The 13,401-nt window shown below is 45.3% G+C and overlaps 1 protein-coding gene across 1 annotated transcript in view; it reads right to left on the bottom strand.

Moving 5' to 3' along the window:
* LOC138549910 (HORMA domain-containing protein 1-like) overlaps window positions 1-13,401 on the bottom strand; it is a 1,553,847-nt gene that overhangs the window by 1,361,901 nt on the left and 178,545 nt on the right. The window contains exon 6 of the mRNA XM_069642372.1: window positions 12,627-12,663. Coding sequence (XP_069498473.1) covers window positions 12,627-12,663 — 37 coding nt within the window. The remainder of the gene's footprint in view (window positions 1-12,626; window positions 12,664-13,401) is intronic.

Below are 13,401 nucleotides of genomic sequence, written 5' to 3'. Positions count from 1 at the left end.
GGCTAGCTATTTCAGACTGTAAGTGCATTGTGACAGACTATTACTTTTGATGCAATTGCACTAAGGTGGAGGGAAAGTCATCTTTGTTTTGTTAAAGTGCTGTGAGTACTTGACTCCTGAGTTCTAGGGAGGTGAATAGGTGAAAAATTAAGGGTGAGTAAAAAAAAACTGGTTTTGATTTGGCATAGTGATTGGAAATCAAGCAGAAACAAGGTGATTTTTATTCCTGCGCAGAGAACGTTGTATACAAATTTGCAGACATCCATTTTAAAATGAATACAATTGAAATAGATGATGCAAGGAGACATTTCCTTACAAAGCTGTTCATTTGTGGTGAGTGGACGTAGGGGGATGAAGGAAGTTGGCAGGCTAAAATTATGCAAAATGTCACATCAGAAGGAATTGATATTTGGTGTGAAGGTGGGATATGGCACAAAGCAGCAGAGGCATTTTATATGACCTGAAATGCTCATGAATAACTCAGCTCACCGCTTATCTATACTTCCACTTGGAGTTAGTGGAAGAGCGAGTGCAGAAGAGCGAGGCCTGTGTGCGGAGTCAGACTGAGCATCTAAATGAGACACAGAAAGAACTTAAACAGTTAGAAGCTCAAGTACAGCAAAACCATTTTTTCGAGCTAACATAAGAAAGCCTAATGGAACAATTAAAAAATGAGTTAAAATCCCAGCAGCAAGAGAGTGCAGAGCGTGAAACACAGTTTTCTGCACTGAAAAAGGGACATAAAGAGTGTGTGGAAGGTTTGAGCACTCTGAAACATAAGGTTAATGATCAGACTATTTATAATAGAGAGCTGTTAGATGACCTCATGGCCTTTCATGATCCTCCCTCGCAAGGCCACCCCCAGGGTCAGGTAGAGGTTGCCGTCCCCTGACCACATGAGGAGAGGCCACCTCTGGGAACGGAGTGCTAAAATCATCAAATGCATTGCAGTATGTTGTGGGGAAGCAATGATGTTAGGTATGAGAGTGTGGGGGTGTGTATGGTGTTGGGGATGAGGATGTGGGGGGGGATGGTGTTGGGCATGAGGGTGTAGGGAGGGGATGGTTTTGGGATGAGGGTGTGGGTAGAGGATGGTGTTGGGATGGGGATGTGTGTTAGGGAGGATTCTCATTCTATGGCTAATTTCCCTTACCTATAGAGTCCCCCAGCAGGTTTGCTGGATTTGAAGGGTTTGTTCCTTTTCTCCTGCTAAGAGTGAGACTCTTTTTCCCACTCTTAGGCATTTTTGCTTTGTGTGTTCTAGGCTATTTTTGTGTTTAATGTCTATGGGGCTTTTCTCTCCTCCATTGGAACCATCTTTATTCACATGTGTTACACAGCACCCTCAGTGCAGTGACACAGGGGTGTCGTAGCAACCCCCAAACATAGACTCCATACCCTGGGACTGACTACTGTCACCCAGGGCATGTAAAGTCCAAATTGACTTTACTAGTCAATTTTTATGAACTAAACCAGTACAACCCATCTTACTATGGAGGTACTGGAAAGGGTTAATAGTTTTTCCCTGATGTTCATTTTCGAGAGGGTACCGTACGGTCACTCTCTGAAAAGTTTCTGGCTGGTGGCAGTGGTTACTACCATAAATAATCGACCGCAAATATATTCCTATGGGATTTTCCAATTGTTTGAGGCTACCACTTTTTCTGACAGCCTCTAACATACCGCCGGTGCATTTTAATATTAACTTTACTCCGGTAGGTTTTATTTGCCAGAACTTTGATATAACTTCTTTCTCATGTCTTTCTCTAAACTCCTAACCCAGGTTGGGGATCCTTTGTTCGTCCGTTTGGCGGGTTTCTGCCAAGAAGCCCTCCATTCAACGCCACTGAGTCTGGGGTGGGTCCATTGTGTGGGAGGGGGAGTAGGACCCCTGGACAGGGTTGCCTCAGCAACCCATGTCGCACTCTATGCTGATAGGCTGGAGGGTCTCCCGCCAAGATGACCACTCCACTGTGTGAGTGACAGCTAGGCTGTATGAATGAGGATCTTTTGCATAAAAGCAGGGTCCTGAGGACTGGAAGAGCAAGACGCCGCCACTGGAACTAAGAAGCCGAAGAGGAGAGAAGCCAAAGCCCTCTGCAACGACTGAACCACCGGTGAAGCCCTGCTGCAGCGTCTCACCACTTTTCTCCACACGACGAGAGAAGAGCTTCATCTGAAAGAGCCTTCTTCCCTTGAGCTGGTGTGGCCAACCAGTTTGCCAATCGCCTTCCCGGACCTGCCTTGGTCGAATCACCAGTACCGAAGGCTGGATAGCCAGGCACCAGTCCACCCGGACCGCGATTTAAAGGAGTGTACCTTTTATTCATCGGGCAGCACCACGGCTGGTTTCATCCTTGGGTAGTGCAGTAACTCAAATCTTCCTCCATGACGAGAGTCTCTCTTCCTCTGCTGGATCCCCCGAACTGCAGGAACTACCAGGAACAACCACCACCGCAGGAGCCACTTCTTCATTTTAAAGGTACATTGTTCCGCCACGCCGCCCTTTCTTTGCGGTAGCACTAAAGGTGTTTTAAATCCTTTACCTACCTGTTGGGTTGGCCGCCCCCCTCTCTTAACATTGTCTTTCACCTTCTGCATCCACCTTTTCAAAATTGTTAACCAAAGACTTGACTGCAGCTACAAGAACATTTTGCTCCTGGGCCCTTGCCCTGTACCACTGACTCTGGCACAGGCCTACTGACTCTGGTTACATTTGTTAGAACTGCCTTCTTTAGATTGATTCTCAACTAGAACTGTGTTGGTGCACCCACTTCATATAACTACCCTTTTCTTCCCCTTTTTAAACCTAGTCAAATGCCGTTTTGCTCAGTTTTCATTTAAATATTTCCTATACTGATGCACTGTCTTGCTTAAACTGGTCCATAAACTTATGGGAAGTGTTGCTAGGGTGTGTAAGAAGCTATTTCTATATAACTTGTGCTTTCCCTCCCTTGTGAGAAATTGTTAGAGTATCCCTTGTGTGCGGTTTTCACTGTGCCGTTTTGCTCAGTTTTCACTCTGGTTCACTTGGTCTACAATTTAACTAGGGAGTGTGTATATTTTTCCTTTGACTTATTTTAACTTGCTTGATGACTGTGATACATGTGTTTTATTAGAAGTGTATAAAATAAATATATATCTACTTTTTAATACAAAGCTTTGGTCGGTGTTTCCTTGTGCCATAATACTGTAGGCCTATTGTGTAAACCCTGAATACTGCTCATCTCCCTCTTGAGATAAGTCTGACTGCTCAGCCACAGCTACCAACTAAATCTTTGTGGTACAGACTGATACCAAAGATGATTTATTGCTCTCAACTGTAGTCTTAATCAACTGCACAGGATTCTGCCTAACAATGTGGGGAGATGGCGATATGGTTAAGTTCAGTCAATGTATCCAGTGTTCATTTAATCGAAGTGATGTATCTGCATTCAGTGTATGGTTACAGTAAAGTGAGAGGTGCATATGTGTGGAATTAAAAATATTATCCATTAGTTCTTGGGGTACAATGAACCTTTCTCTGACATCCCCAAGTATATTCTGAGGTGCCCTGTTGTCACCTGAAACAACTTCATCATCAGAGCAGGTGGGGGGGATAATAGTCCTCATCTGGAGGCATTTGAATGTTCCATCGTATGTACATGTGTTGCAGCACTGCGTATAGTATGACGGTTTTCCCAACTTTAACAGAGCTATCCATAAGTGCACCACCTGTCCATTGTAGGCACCTGAATCTTCCTTTTAGCAGTCCAAATGTGCACTCAATGCATGTCCTGGTCCTCTTGTGTGCCTCATTATAGGCTATCTCTTGTGGTGTACAAGGGTTCCTCACAAGTGTCCTCAACCAGGTGAACTGCGAATAGCCTGAGTCACCTACAATAATTTGAAAGAACAGTGTTGAACATGACCGTTTGTCTGTCGGAGTACATGTTTATTGTCCAGTTGTGCTGGCCTTTGTGTGCTCATCTGTGCTTGTGGATTATGCACCGTACATCTATTGGGCTCGAGGAACATTGCCTTTCAATGGGTACTTGCAGTTATTCCGTGTGTCTGCCATCATTGTTCATGTATTTTGGTCTATTTGGACATCACCCCTGAAGGTGGCACTATGGCGATAGCCCAAGGTCATTTACTGCCCTATGACCATGCATTGGCAGGGAATACCTACTTGGATTTGACAGGGTGCTGGATTGATGTCACTAACCGTGTTCCTATATTCATGCATACCAGGATGGCCTGTAGAGTTCACTATCTGACCTGCGTAAAGTGGGTAATGAGCCCTGGCCTATTCAATGCGTTCTTGAATAGGCATTATGGGAATTCTAGTGTGCGCACATTTGTTCTCATTCCTGTCTCCATGTGTACCTCTGTGCTATATCATTGTCAGATTGACGACGTACCCAAAAGCGATGTATGCTGTCTACTGTGTGTGTTCATGTAAGCTGGCAGGGTGCTGTTTCTCAGAACCATGGCGTTGTGGGTGGCACCTAGAAATCGGGTGCAGCAGTGGCTGATGATGAGATCAGCAACGCATGCAATAAGTATATTTATGGAATGATACTGTTTCCAGTTCTGATATGCCGGCTCCACTGTCTGGGGGGCACTAATGTCACGTGTCCAATCCAGTGCTGCAATGATATTGGGGAACAGGGCAATGGCATCCAAACATGCTTTTACAGTGTGCACCTAAACCTGAGCGGTGGGCAGGGAGATGTGCTGATGCGCATGCCTCATGAGTGCATCTGAGACTTGCTTGAGCACTTTTCAGAGTGTTGGCTGGGACACCCCATGCAGCGTCCCCACAGTGTGCTGTAATACGCCCGTGGCACAGAAGTGTAGGACGGACAACCGCTTTAACAGGGGTGGGATGGCAGTTCTGATGGCAACGGTGCTCTGCAGATCAGCTTCAATTAGGGTCTATAGGTCTGATATGATGTGCCGGTCCAACTGACAGAGTGTGACTAATTGTTCCTCAGTCAGTATCTAAGGGGATGGGTGGACACGTGGTCTGTTGGCATCCGCAGCAACTGTCTCCACCGCCTTTGTGGTACTTGTCTCCTTCCAGCTGTGGCCTTGCATGTCGCTGTAGCTCAAACAACAGTAGCAAGTTGTGGATCCTGTAGTTCATGTCTGGTTGCGGCTGCATTGTTGCTTGAAAGGATGCGTTTACTTCCATTTCAATTCTAATTTCACCCTGCACTGTCTCTACGCACCCAATAGGCTGTCCCTCTCCTGGGTAGCCGTACTTTGTTTTTCTGTGTCTTTGCAACTGTTTCTCTGCATTTCTTTTGCATCTTCCACATTTTTTCCCGTCTAGGGGATTGTTTTGGCCTCCATCACTGTTTCTCTGGCTTCCCCTGCTTGATCTGCATTTTTCCCGTCTAGGTGAATTTATTGGCCTCTATCACTGTTCTTTGCATTTCCCCTGCATTCTCTGTATCTCCCCTCTAGGCAAATTTTCCTGGGTGTGCTTGCACACTGCTTTGTGTGTCCACTAGGCCATTCTCCTCTTCTCTAGTTTCCCTCTTATGCTGTGGTCACTACTGTTGTCCTCCAGGCCTTTTTTCCTCTCTAGGTTGAAGAGCCTGGTCGGCTCCTACCGCTTTCTCCGCTCACTGCCTGTTGCTGCCCTGCTTACTTGTTTCCATCTGTGCTCAGCTGTTGCCTGTTGCTCCCTCTGACCCCCATTTTTATCCGCTCCTTGTGCCCCCTGTGGGGCGTAGCTCTATGCAGTGTTTACTTGTCTTCTCCTCCTCTCGCCTGCCCTTTCTCTTCCCTCTATCACACCCACTATGGTGCTCTCAATTTCCCCCATCTTCTCTAACTGCTTTTCTAACTCATATCCTACTCTTCTCACTAAGACTGGTAGGAAGAAGCTCAAGAAGGACACCCTGGTCTCCAATCCAAGCCTTCCCATCTCTGACACCTATGTCAGTGCTCCCTCCAGACAGACTCACCAACGTCCTCTTGGTAGTTCCTTCCCCCTACCTATGGACCCTTCAAATGGTTGCACTTCTCGCTCCTTCCTCCTCTTCTCCCATTAATGGTGGCACAGGGTGGGAGGTCCTCTTGGCCCACTTCCAGTCCTGCAAAGTCATCATTAATGTCTATCTAAACAGCACTGTAATGGTCCAGGGCCCTGAGCCAAATCTCCTACTATTCGATAGGTATGTCCCTTGCCTCATCAACTTCCTTCCTTCTCCTGCTATTCTTCTACCACTTCTCTGGCTCCTCTGTCACCTCCTTCTTCTACTGCTCTCTATCCTATGGCATCTACTACCGCTCTGGCTCCTCTGCCACCTCTGCTCTCCACCTCCCTGGCTCCCTTGCCATCCTCTATCTTTCTGGCTCCTCTGCCGCCTCCTCCTCTCACCTCTCTGGCTCCTCTGCCACTTCTGATGGGTACTTCTCTCCCCTGTCAACCCCCCCCAGAAATCTTTCAAAGGAGGCAACCTGCTCCACACAGGTACTCTCCTTCTGCTGTCAAACACTCCTCTGACATCTGTCATCTCCTTGAACTCCTGGACATGGATGTTCTCACTCTTACCGGGAAATGGTTCAAGGCCAGCTCTGTCACAAGTTTTGGCACACACCTCTCCGAGGCTACAAGATCCTCTCCAAGCCCAGGCCCCATAGGCCCAGAGGCCGAGTGGCCCTGACTTTCCTGAGTGGATCCCTGCTTCCATCATCCCCACTCTGATCTATTCCTCCTCTGAATGCCTGGTCTGCAGGCTCTCTAGCTCTCCTGCCCTCTCTCTGAACTTGGCCACCATCTACAGGCCACCTGTGCAGCTCACCCTCTTCTTCTCTCAATGGGCTGACCTCACTTCCTCTTTCCTTTCCTCTACCTCACAGATTCTCATCCTTGGGGATCTCAACATGCACCTGGACATCAACATCAACCTATGCGACTCTCTTTCCCTCTCCATTCTACCCGCTGATCCGACTCACTCTACTGCCCACACCTTGGATGTTCTCATCTCTTCAGACATCCCCCTCTCTGATCCTCTCACTATTCCTCCATCCTGGACTGACCACTTTCTTCTTTCTTTTCACTTGAAGCTTCCTGTTCCCTTGACAAAGGCCCAAACAGCACTGCCTCCTTCCTTCGCAATCATTATACCTATGAAGTAACTGTCAGTGGCCGCCTTAGCCTCCACTTTCTCTCCCCTACTTACTACTGCAGCTGACTACCGTCCTGACACAGCCCTTTCCAACCTTCACCTTTCCATCTCTAACACTCTGGATTTCCTTGCCCGTTATGAGGATCTGCCTGAAGCCTGACACCAAGTGCAATTCTTGGTATGACTGCGATCTGCCCGCTCTGAAACGCAAGTGCAGAGTAGCTGGACGGAAGTGGGGAGCTTCGGGTGCACCCTCTGACAAACTGGCCTGCTGCCTGCTCCAAAGGCAATACAGACTCTCTATCTTCAATAAGATGGTCCATATTCAAGCCTGCATCGCTGCAGCCTCTCACAACACAGCAGAACATTTCAAACTTTGCAAGGAGCTGGCCAATCCTACTGCAGTATCTACCTCTTCTACACCTACACAGGCCCTCTGCATGGTTTTGGCTTCTCATTTCACCACTAAAACCCAGGACATCCTGTCTGCACTCTCCTCTTCTCTCTCCCTCCATCTCTTCCAAGCACTGCTTGGCTGCCCCCCCCCACTCATTCTCTCCTCCCTCTCTCCTTGAAACACTTTTGTATAGGCGCATTACAAATGCCATATCATATCATATCATATCCTGTAACACCTGAATATGTTCCTAGAAAAGTCTGATCTATGAAAAACTCATCCAAACAGGTCAACCCATGCTCCTGCAGAACCAGTAAGGACAACACTGGTTTTCTCTCTCCACCCTTTGCCAATTTCTATAATCACTCCTTCACCACTGGATCTTGCCCCTCTCTTATCAAGCACTCCCTACTGCACCCCCTACTAAAAAACGCTTCTGACGTCCCTCCATTCTGGCAAACTATTGCGCAATCTCTATCACTCCTTTCCTGGGCAAACTCCTGTAGAATTTGGCTATCTCCCAGCTAAACCTCCACACTGAATCTGTTGGTTGTCTCCATGACCATCAGTCTGGCTTCAGAGCAGCACTCCAGAACACCTGTGAAAATCTGCTCTCTAATCTTGACTCTAGCTCTCCCTCTGTCCTCATTCTCCTCGACCTCTCCTGTGCGTTTGACATGGTCAACCACAACATCTTGAGTACTCGTCTCCGCAAAATCCTTGGCATCACGGATCAGGCTCTGGTGTGGCTGACCTCCTTCCTCCTGCACCGACCTTCCGAGGTTCAGCTTGGGTCCTTTTTCTCCACAACCTCTCTCTCCACATGTGGTGTTCTCCAAGGCTCTATCCTCGCCCCCTGGCTCTTCAATGTCTATATGGCCCCTTTTGCCCTCCTCATCTCTACCTTTTCTTCTAACTTTCAGTGTTATGCGGATGACACACAGCTCTCTTTCAGGCTACCCTCAGCCTGCTCCTCTTCCTCCTGCTCCTCCTCACTATTCCCTAACTGTCTATCCGCTATTCAGACATGGTGCGCCTCTAATGATCTCTGCCTTAACACCAGTAAGACTGAGATCCTTCTCATTGGGACCCCTGCTCCCTCTCTCACTCTGGCCGCCCTCCTTGGGTCCTCTGCCCTCTCCCTCTTGTGAGGCAAAAAACCTTGGGGCCATCTTCAACCATACTCTCTCCTTCTCTGAACACATCATACATCTTGCCAAGAAGGCCCATTTCCAGCTGTTCCTCCACAGAGCTATTCTCCCTTTGCTCACATTCCCCCAGAATTTCACAGTCTCCAGAGCCTTAGTTCTACCTAGGCTGGACTACTGCAACAGTCTCTTTCTCCATCTGCCTATCTCTACTCTTCGCCCTCTTCAACTCATCCAGAACAGGACCACAAGACTTATCCTTGGCCTCAAGCCCGGGGAGCGCATCTCTCCGGCAATGAAATCCCTCCACTCACTCCCAGTGGCTGCAAGGATCAAGTTTAAGACCTTCTGCATCGTCCACAAGGCTTTCTGGGGCTGTGGCCCTCACTACCTTCAACTCTCTCTTCCTAAGTACTTTTCCTCTAGAGCCCATTGCTTGTCTATTCTAACTCTGCATGTGAGTCACTTCTACAGGCAGAGAATGGGGGGTAGATCTCTCTCCTCTGGAGCTGACTCCCTCTGGAATGGCCTCCCAACCTCTCTCCACCTTGAGCCAGATCTCATCAAAAACTCACTTTTGCCCTTTTGTTTCTCGCTCCCTCTCCCCTGCTAACTTTCCCATACTCCGGCTCCATCTGCTGACTGGCTGCCTGGTGTCCTCTGAGTCTTAAAGGACACAAGGCCCACCATGACCAGTCCCCCTGCACTGCCGCCGGGCACAACATGCACTGCTGCCTGGCTAACCTTGCACTACTGGGCTGGGATTGCGCCCCTGTAGTCCCAGCCTTCCTTGCACTTAATGCAGGGCCCTGCTGCTCTGGGTGACTTCTCTTTTTACCCTCCCCCTGCACTTCTTGTTGCGTACTTAAATGATATTAATGACGCAAGGGCTAGTAAGATTGTTGGGTTGTCCTCCCTTTGCTACCCCTCCCTTTCCTTATTACACCTTGAAACACTTGTGTATTGGTGCATAATAAATAACAAATCAATAAATCAATCAATAGTGTGTCTGATGGCATTTATTGGCACCTGTGGGTTCATTTTCTTCACCTGGATGCTTTTACCTCCACCTTTTTCAGTAGAGTTAACTGAACTGTGTTTTTGCGGAATTCCCACCCATCTTTGATGGCGTTTAAGCAGTATTTTTACTTGCAATGTGGTGGAATTATTTATTATTTTATTTTTGCATTTTTTGCGCACACAGCCCGTGGGCATCGAGGCGCTGTTACAGTTTTTGTTTTGTTAGTTGCGTAATTGTTTTTGTCTAAGTTGCGTATTTATAACGCGCTTAAATACCCAGAGGTTTCTGAGCGCACACCCGGGGATCGAACCTGTGTTGCTTCGTGTCGTTTTGCTTCCAAGGTGAGCACATTGCCGCTGAGCTATCCTCCCAGGAATTAGCATGTTTACTTACGGGCAGTAATTACGCTCGTAGTAATTCCACTGGCAAAAATAGCATTAATCTCTAATTTGGAGGTGTGGGAAAAGTGGCAGTATTTCTGTAATCGCCAATTTTCCTGTATACCGCCAAACTTGTAATGAGGCCCTTAATGTATTAAAGGATAGTTCTTCTGATAGATCTACCATAGTGACAGCATGCTTAGTCGATAAAAAAGCTATCGCTACGCACAAAATGGAATTGGATACAGAAGCTTGGGATAAACTTTGTATTGCTGCAAAAAATCCCAATTCTAGTCTTTTTTGACAATTGGTGAAAACTAGGCCTAATTATTGTAGTCGGATCAAATGGTAGAAACTTCATTTCAGTACTCTGAGTGGGTTCAACATTTTTCAAGTTTATGCACTCCAACTGTTGTTTCCATTTCCGTAGTATCTGAACTTACTACCAACAGTAGCACATTTAAGATGCAATATGGTAGAACATCTATTCATTTTACTATTGAAGATATATTGCTTGCCACAAGAAAGTAAACATTTAAAAATCTCCAATGCCTAATGCAATGCCTACTGATTTATTTCAGAGACTTGAGGATTTGTGTGCTCCTTTATTAACTATTGGCTTTAATTCCATACTGAGGCTTTTTGTCCGGACTTATGGAAACAGGCAATCAAATGCCCTATTTACAAAAAGGGCCCAAGAAAGTCACCAGTTTCCTATAGGCCAATTTCTCTTTTAGATTCTCCCCTTAAAAACCTTGGCCGAGCCATAAACATTCTGGCGGCCAAATAGCTGGGCTTCCGTGAAGGCTTTGTATATATATTATTATTGCCAACACCATCTTCCTAAAATGGGCTTTTATGAATGTCCATTCCGCCTTCGAAAAAGTTAATAGGGAAAAGTTGTGGAATACACTAATATCTATGCAATGCCTGGAGGATCTTGCCCGTCTATCTTCCAAATTGATGCTCACAATATGACCTTTGTACAGACAGGTCCTAATGGCCAGTGTACCTCCTGGTTTCAGGTCAGCTCAGGTGTCCGACAAGTTAATGTTCTTGCGATCTTGTTATTTTCAGTATATTAACAAACTGTATATGCAGCTAGTGAAATGCAATGCTGATGTAGCAACCCCAGGTGGAATGCCTTTTCCAGTCTTAACGTAAGCGAACGATACAGTCATGATGGCTAGAACTCCACGTTCACTGCAAAAGCTATCAACGGCTTATGTGGAATCCATGAGCAATCTGGACTTGCCATCAATGCTTTCAAATCGGCAATTCTAGAGTGTCAATCGGGGCAAAAGCATCCAAAATTAACAACCTTTAGAGCTGGATGGGATATAATCAGAGTTTGTACTTATCATGATTACTTAGGTATTGTGTTCATGCCAATGTTCTGTGGTATAAAACACTTATGCTGCAAGCTGTGGGGGTGCCCAGACCTCTAAACATTCTCCAGAGAATTTTCTCAGCCAAGGCTAAATCCATAGCAAAGTGTGGCACAGGACTGCGTACAACTGTATTGACCAGATGTATAACTGTGTCTTGGTTTCTGTAAATGGCATTGGATTTTAATATTTTAATGTATTTTATGAAAATGTATTACTGCTGATGTACGACTGACTTCTGTAAACGAAATAAAGTAGTTACCTTTTTGTGCTCACACATAACAAGTAATCACTGAGAACAGTGTGCATCGACTATTACACAGGTTAATTCACAAAATTATGTGCAACGCTTTACAATGCGCAGTCATGCAAAAAGCAGCACTAATAAATCTTACACATCATTGCATAGGTACAATTTCACAAAAGTGCCATGTCACTCAAACTACGCAATAACTTATTGAAAAGTGTGCAGGGAAAATGCCTGCATGAAATATTTGTGCACGTGGGGGTTTAAAAAACCGTAATCTGAAGTGATAAGCCATTTAACATGAGTCTGGACCAGATGCACACAGACATTTCCACTGATGTTCATTAGCTAGAGCATACTACTACATATACAAATCCTTTTTGTAGCATTTCATTTATTGACTCTCTCCGCTCCCAACCCCACGGAAGGCTGGCACAAGCTGTACAAGATTCTACAGCGCAAAGAAGCCATTCAAATAGTATCTTGAGTGGTCTAAGAAGCTAAAGGTAGATTAAACGAAAATGTATGTATATTAAAATGGTGAAAAAAACAACCCTTATCACTCCAATGGCACCGCAACAATTTCCTCAGCTGTGTGAAATTAGGGTGCGCTTTTCTGTAAAAGTGGAGTGAATGCCATTTTAAAAATCTTCAGTAAGGCATTAATTCAATACCTCCTTTCATTCAGTTCCTCCAACCAACATGCTTCACATGGAAATAAGTATGTTGCAGGTACACTAGTCAAAAAGCAATCGATGGAATATGATGGGCTATTGCCCTAAAGTACCTTAGTTTGAGCTATTTGCAATTCGTCCCACCCCAAAGTGTTTGAGGACACATCATGAGGCTTAATTTAAAATAGCTTTTCGAGTCATATCCAAATTAAACAGTGCCTAATTAGAGACGCAGTATACTTACATATTTCTTTTCAAGAGCATCAAAGCACCCCTTCATCCTGCAAGACACAACATTTCAAACTTTAAATTTGTGGGCTTCAAACATAAAATATGTATACTAATAAATTGAGCAACATGTAATTTTCTGCATAGCTAAGAAGGGATTTTATGTGTTATTAAAATCTGTTCATAGAAACTAGGTCTATAGCTGGAAGCCTGTTCCAGTAGTTGGCTCATGCAGAGATAGAGATTGAGCTAATGAAACCAATTAAGGATGATCCATTGGTTAACCAGTACCGAAAGCAGGTAGGAACTTTGTCAGAATTCGGGATTCTCATACTGGATGCATGAACCTACACACGTACTAGATTAGGGGAGGCGTCTTTGAGTTCTATAAAGTAAGACTTAGTCGCATGTATGATCATCACCTAATGAAAACTGTTCTTCGCTTGTGCAATAAGGGACAGAAGATGTGAAAGTTTCTGACTCGTAATACTAGTTCTTCATTGTGCATATCTTAATTAAATTCATAAACATTGAATATCAACATTGTGCAGGATCTCAGAACACTTTCATTAGAGAGAAGCCCTCTTTATTTTAGCTAAACACATTATAGCATATGTTTTACTTTTTTGTAAACGATATAAGAGAATTTACCTATAGAAAGCAAATTTTTGTTGCTTTTTTTGTATAGCAATTTGTATTAGGCTTTGTAATGGATAAATACAGGCAATAAAGCACATTCTTGTTGCTTTTAACTACCTATTTTTCTATCACTTTAACAATGAAAGCCAGCC

Source organism: Ambystoma mexicanum, chromosome 1q, assembly GCF_040938575.1.
Source record: "Ambystoma mexicanum isolate Mex_15411 chromosome 1q, UKY_AmexF1_1, whole genome shotgun sequence".
In the NCBI taxonomy this organism is placed as follows: domain Eukaryota; kingdom Metazoa; phylum Chordata; class Amphibia; order Caudata; family Ambystomatidae; genus Ambystoma; species Ambystoma mexicanum.
This window is presented reverse-complemented; position numbering and strand designations above follow the sequence as displayed.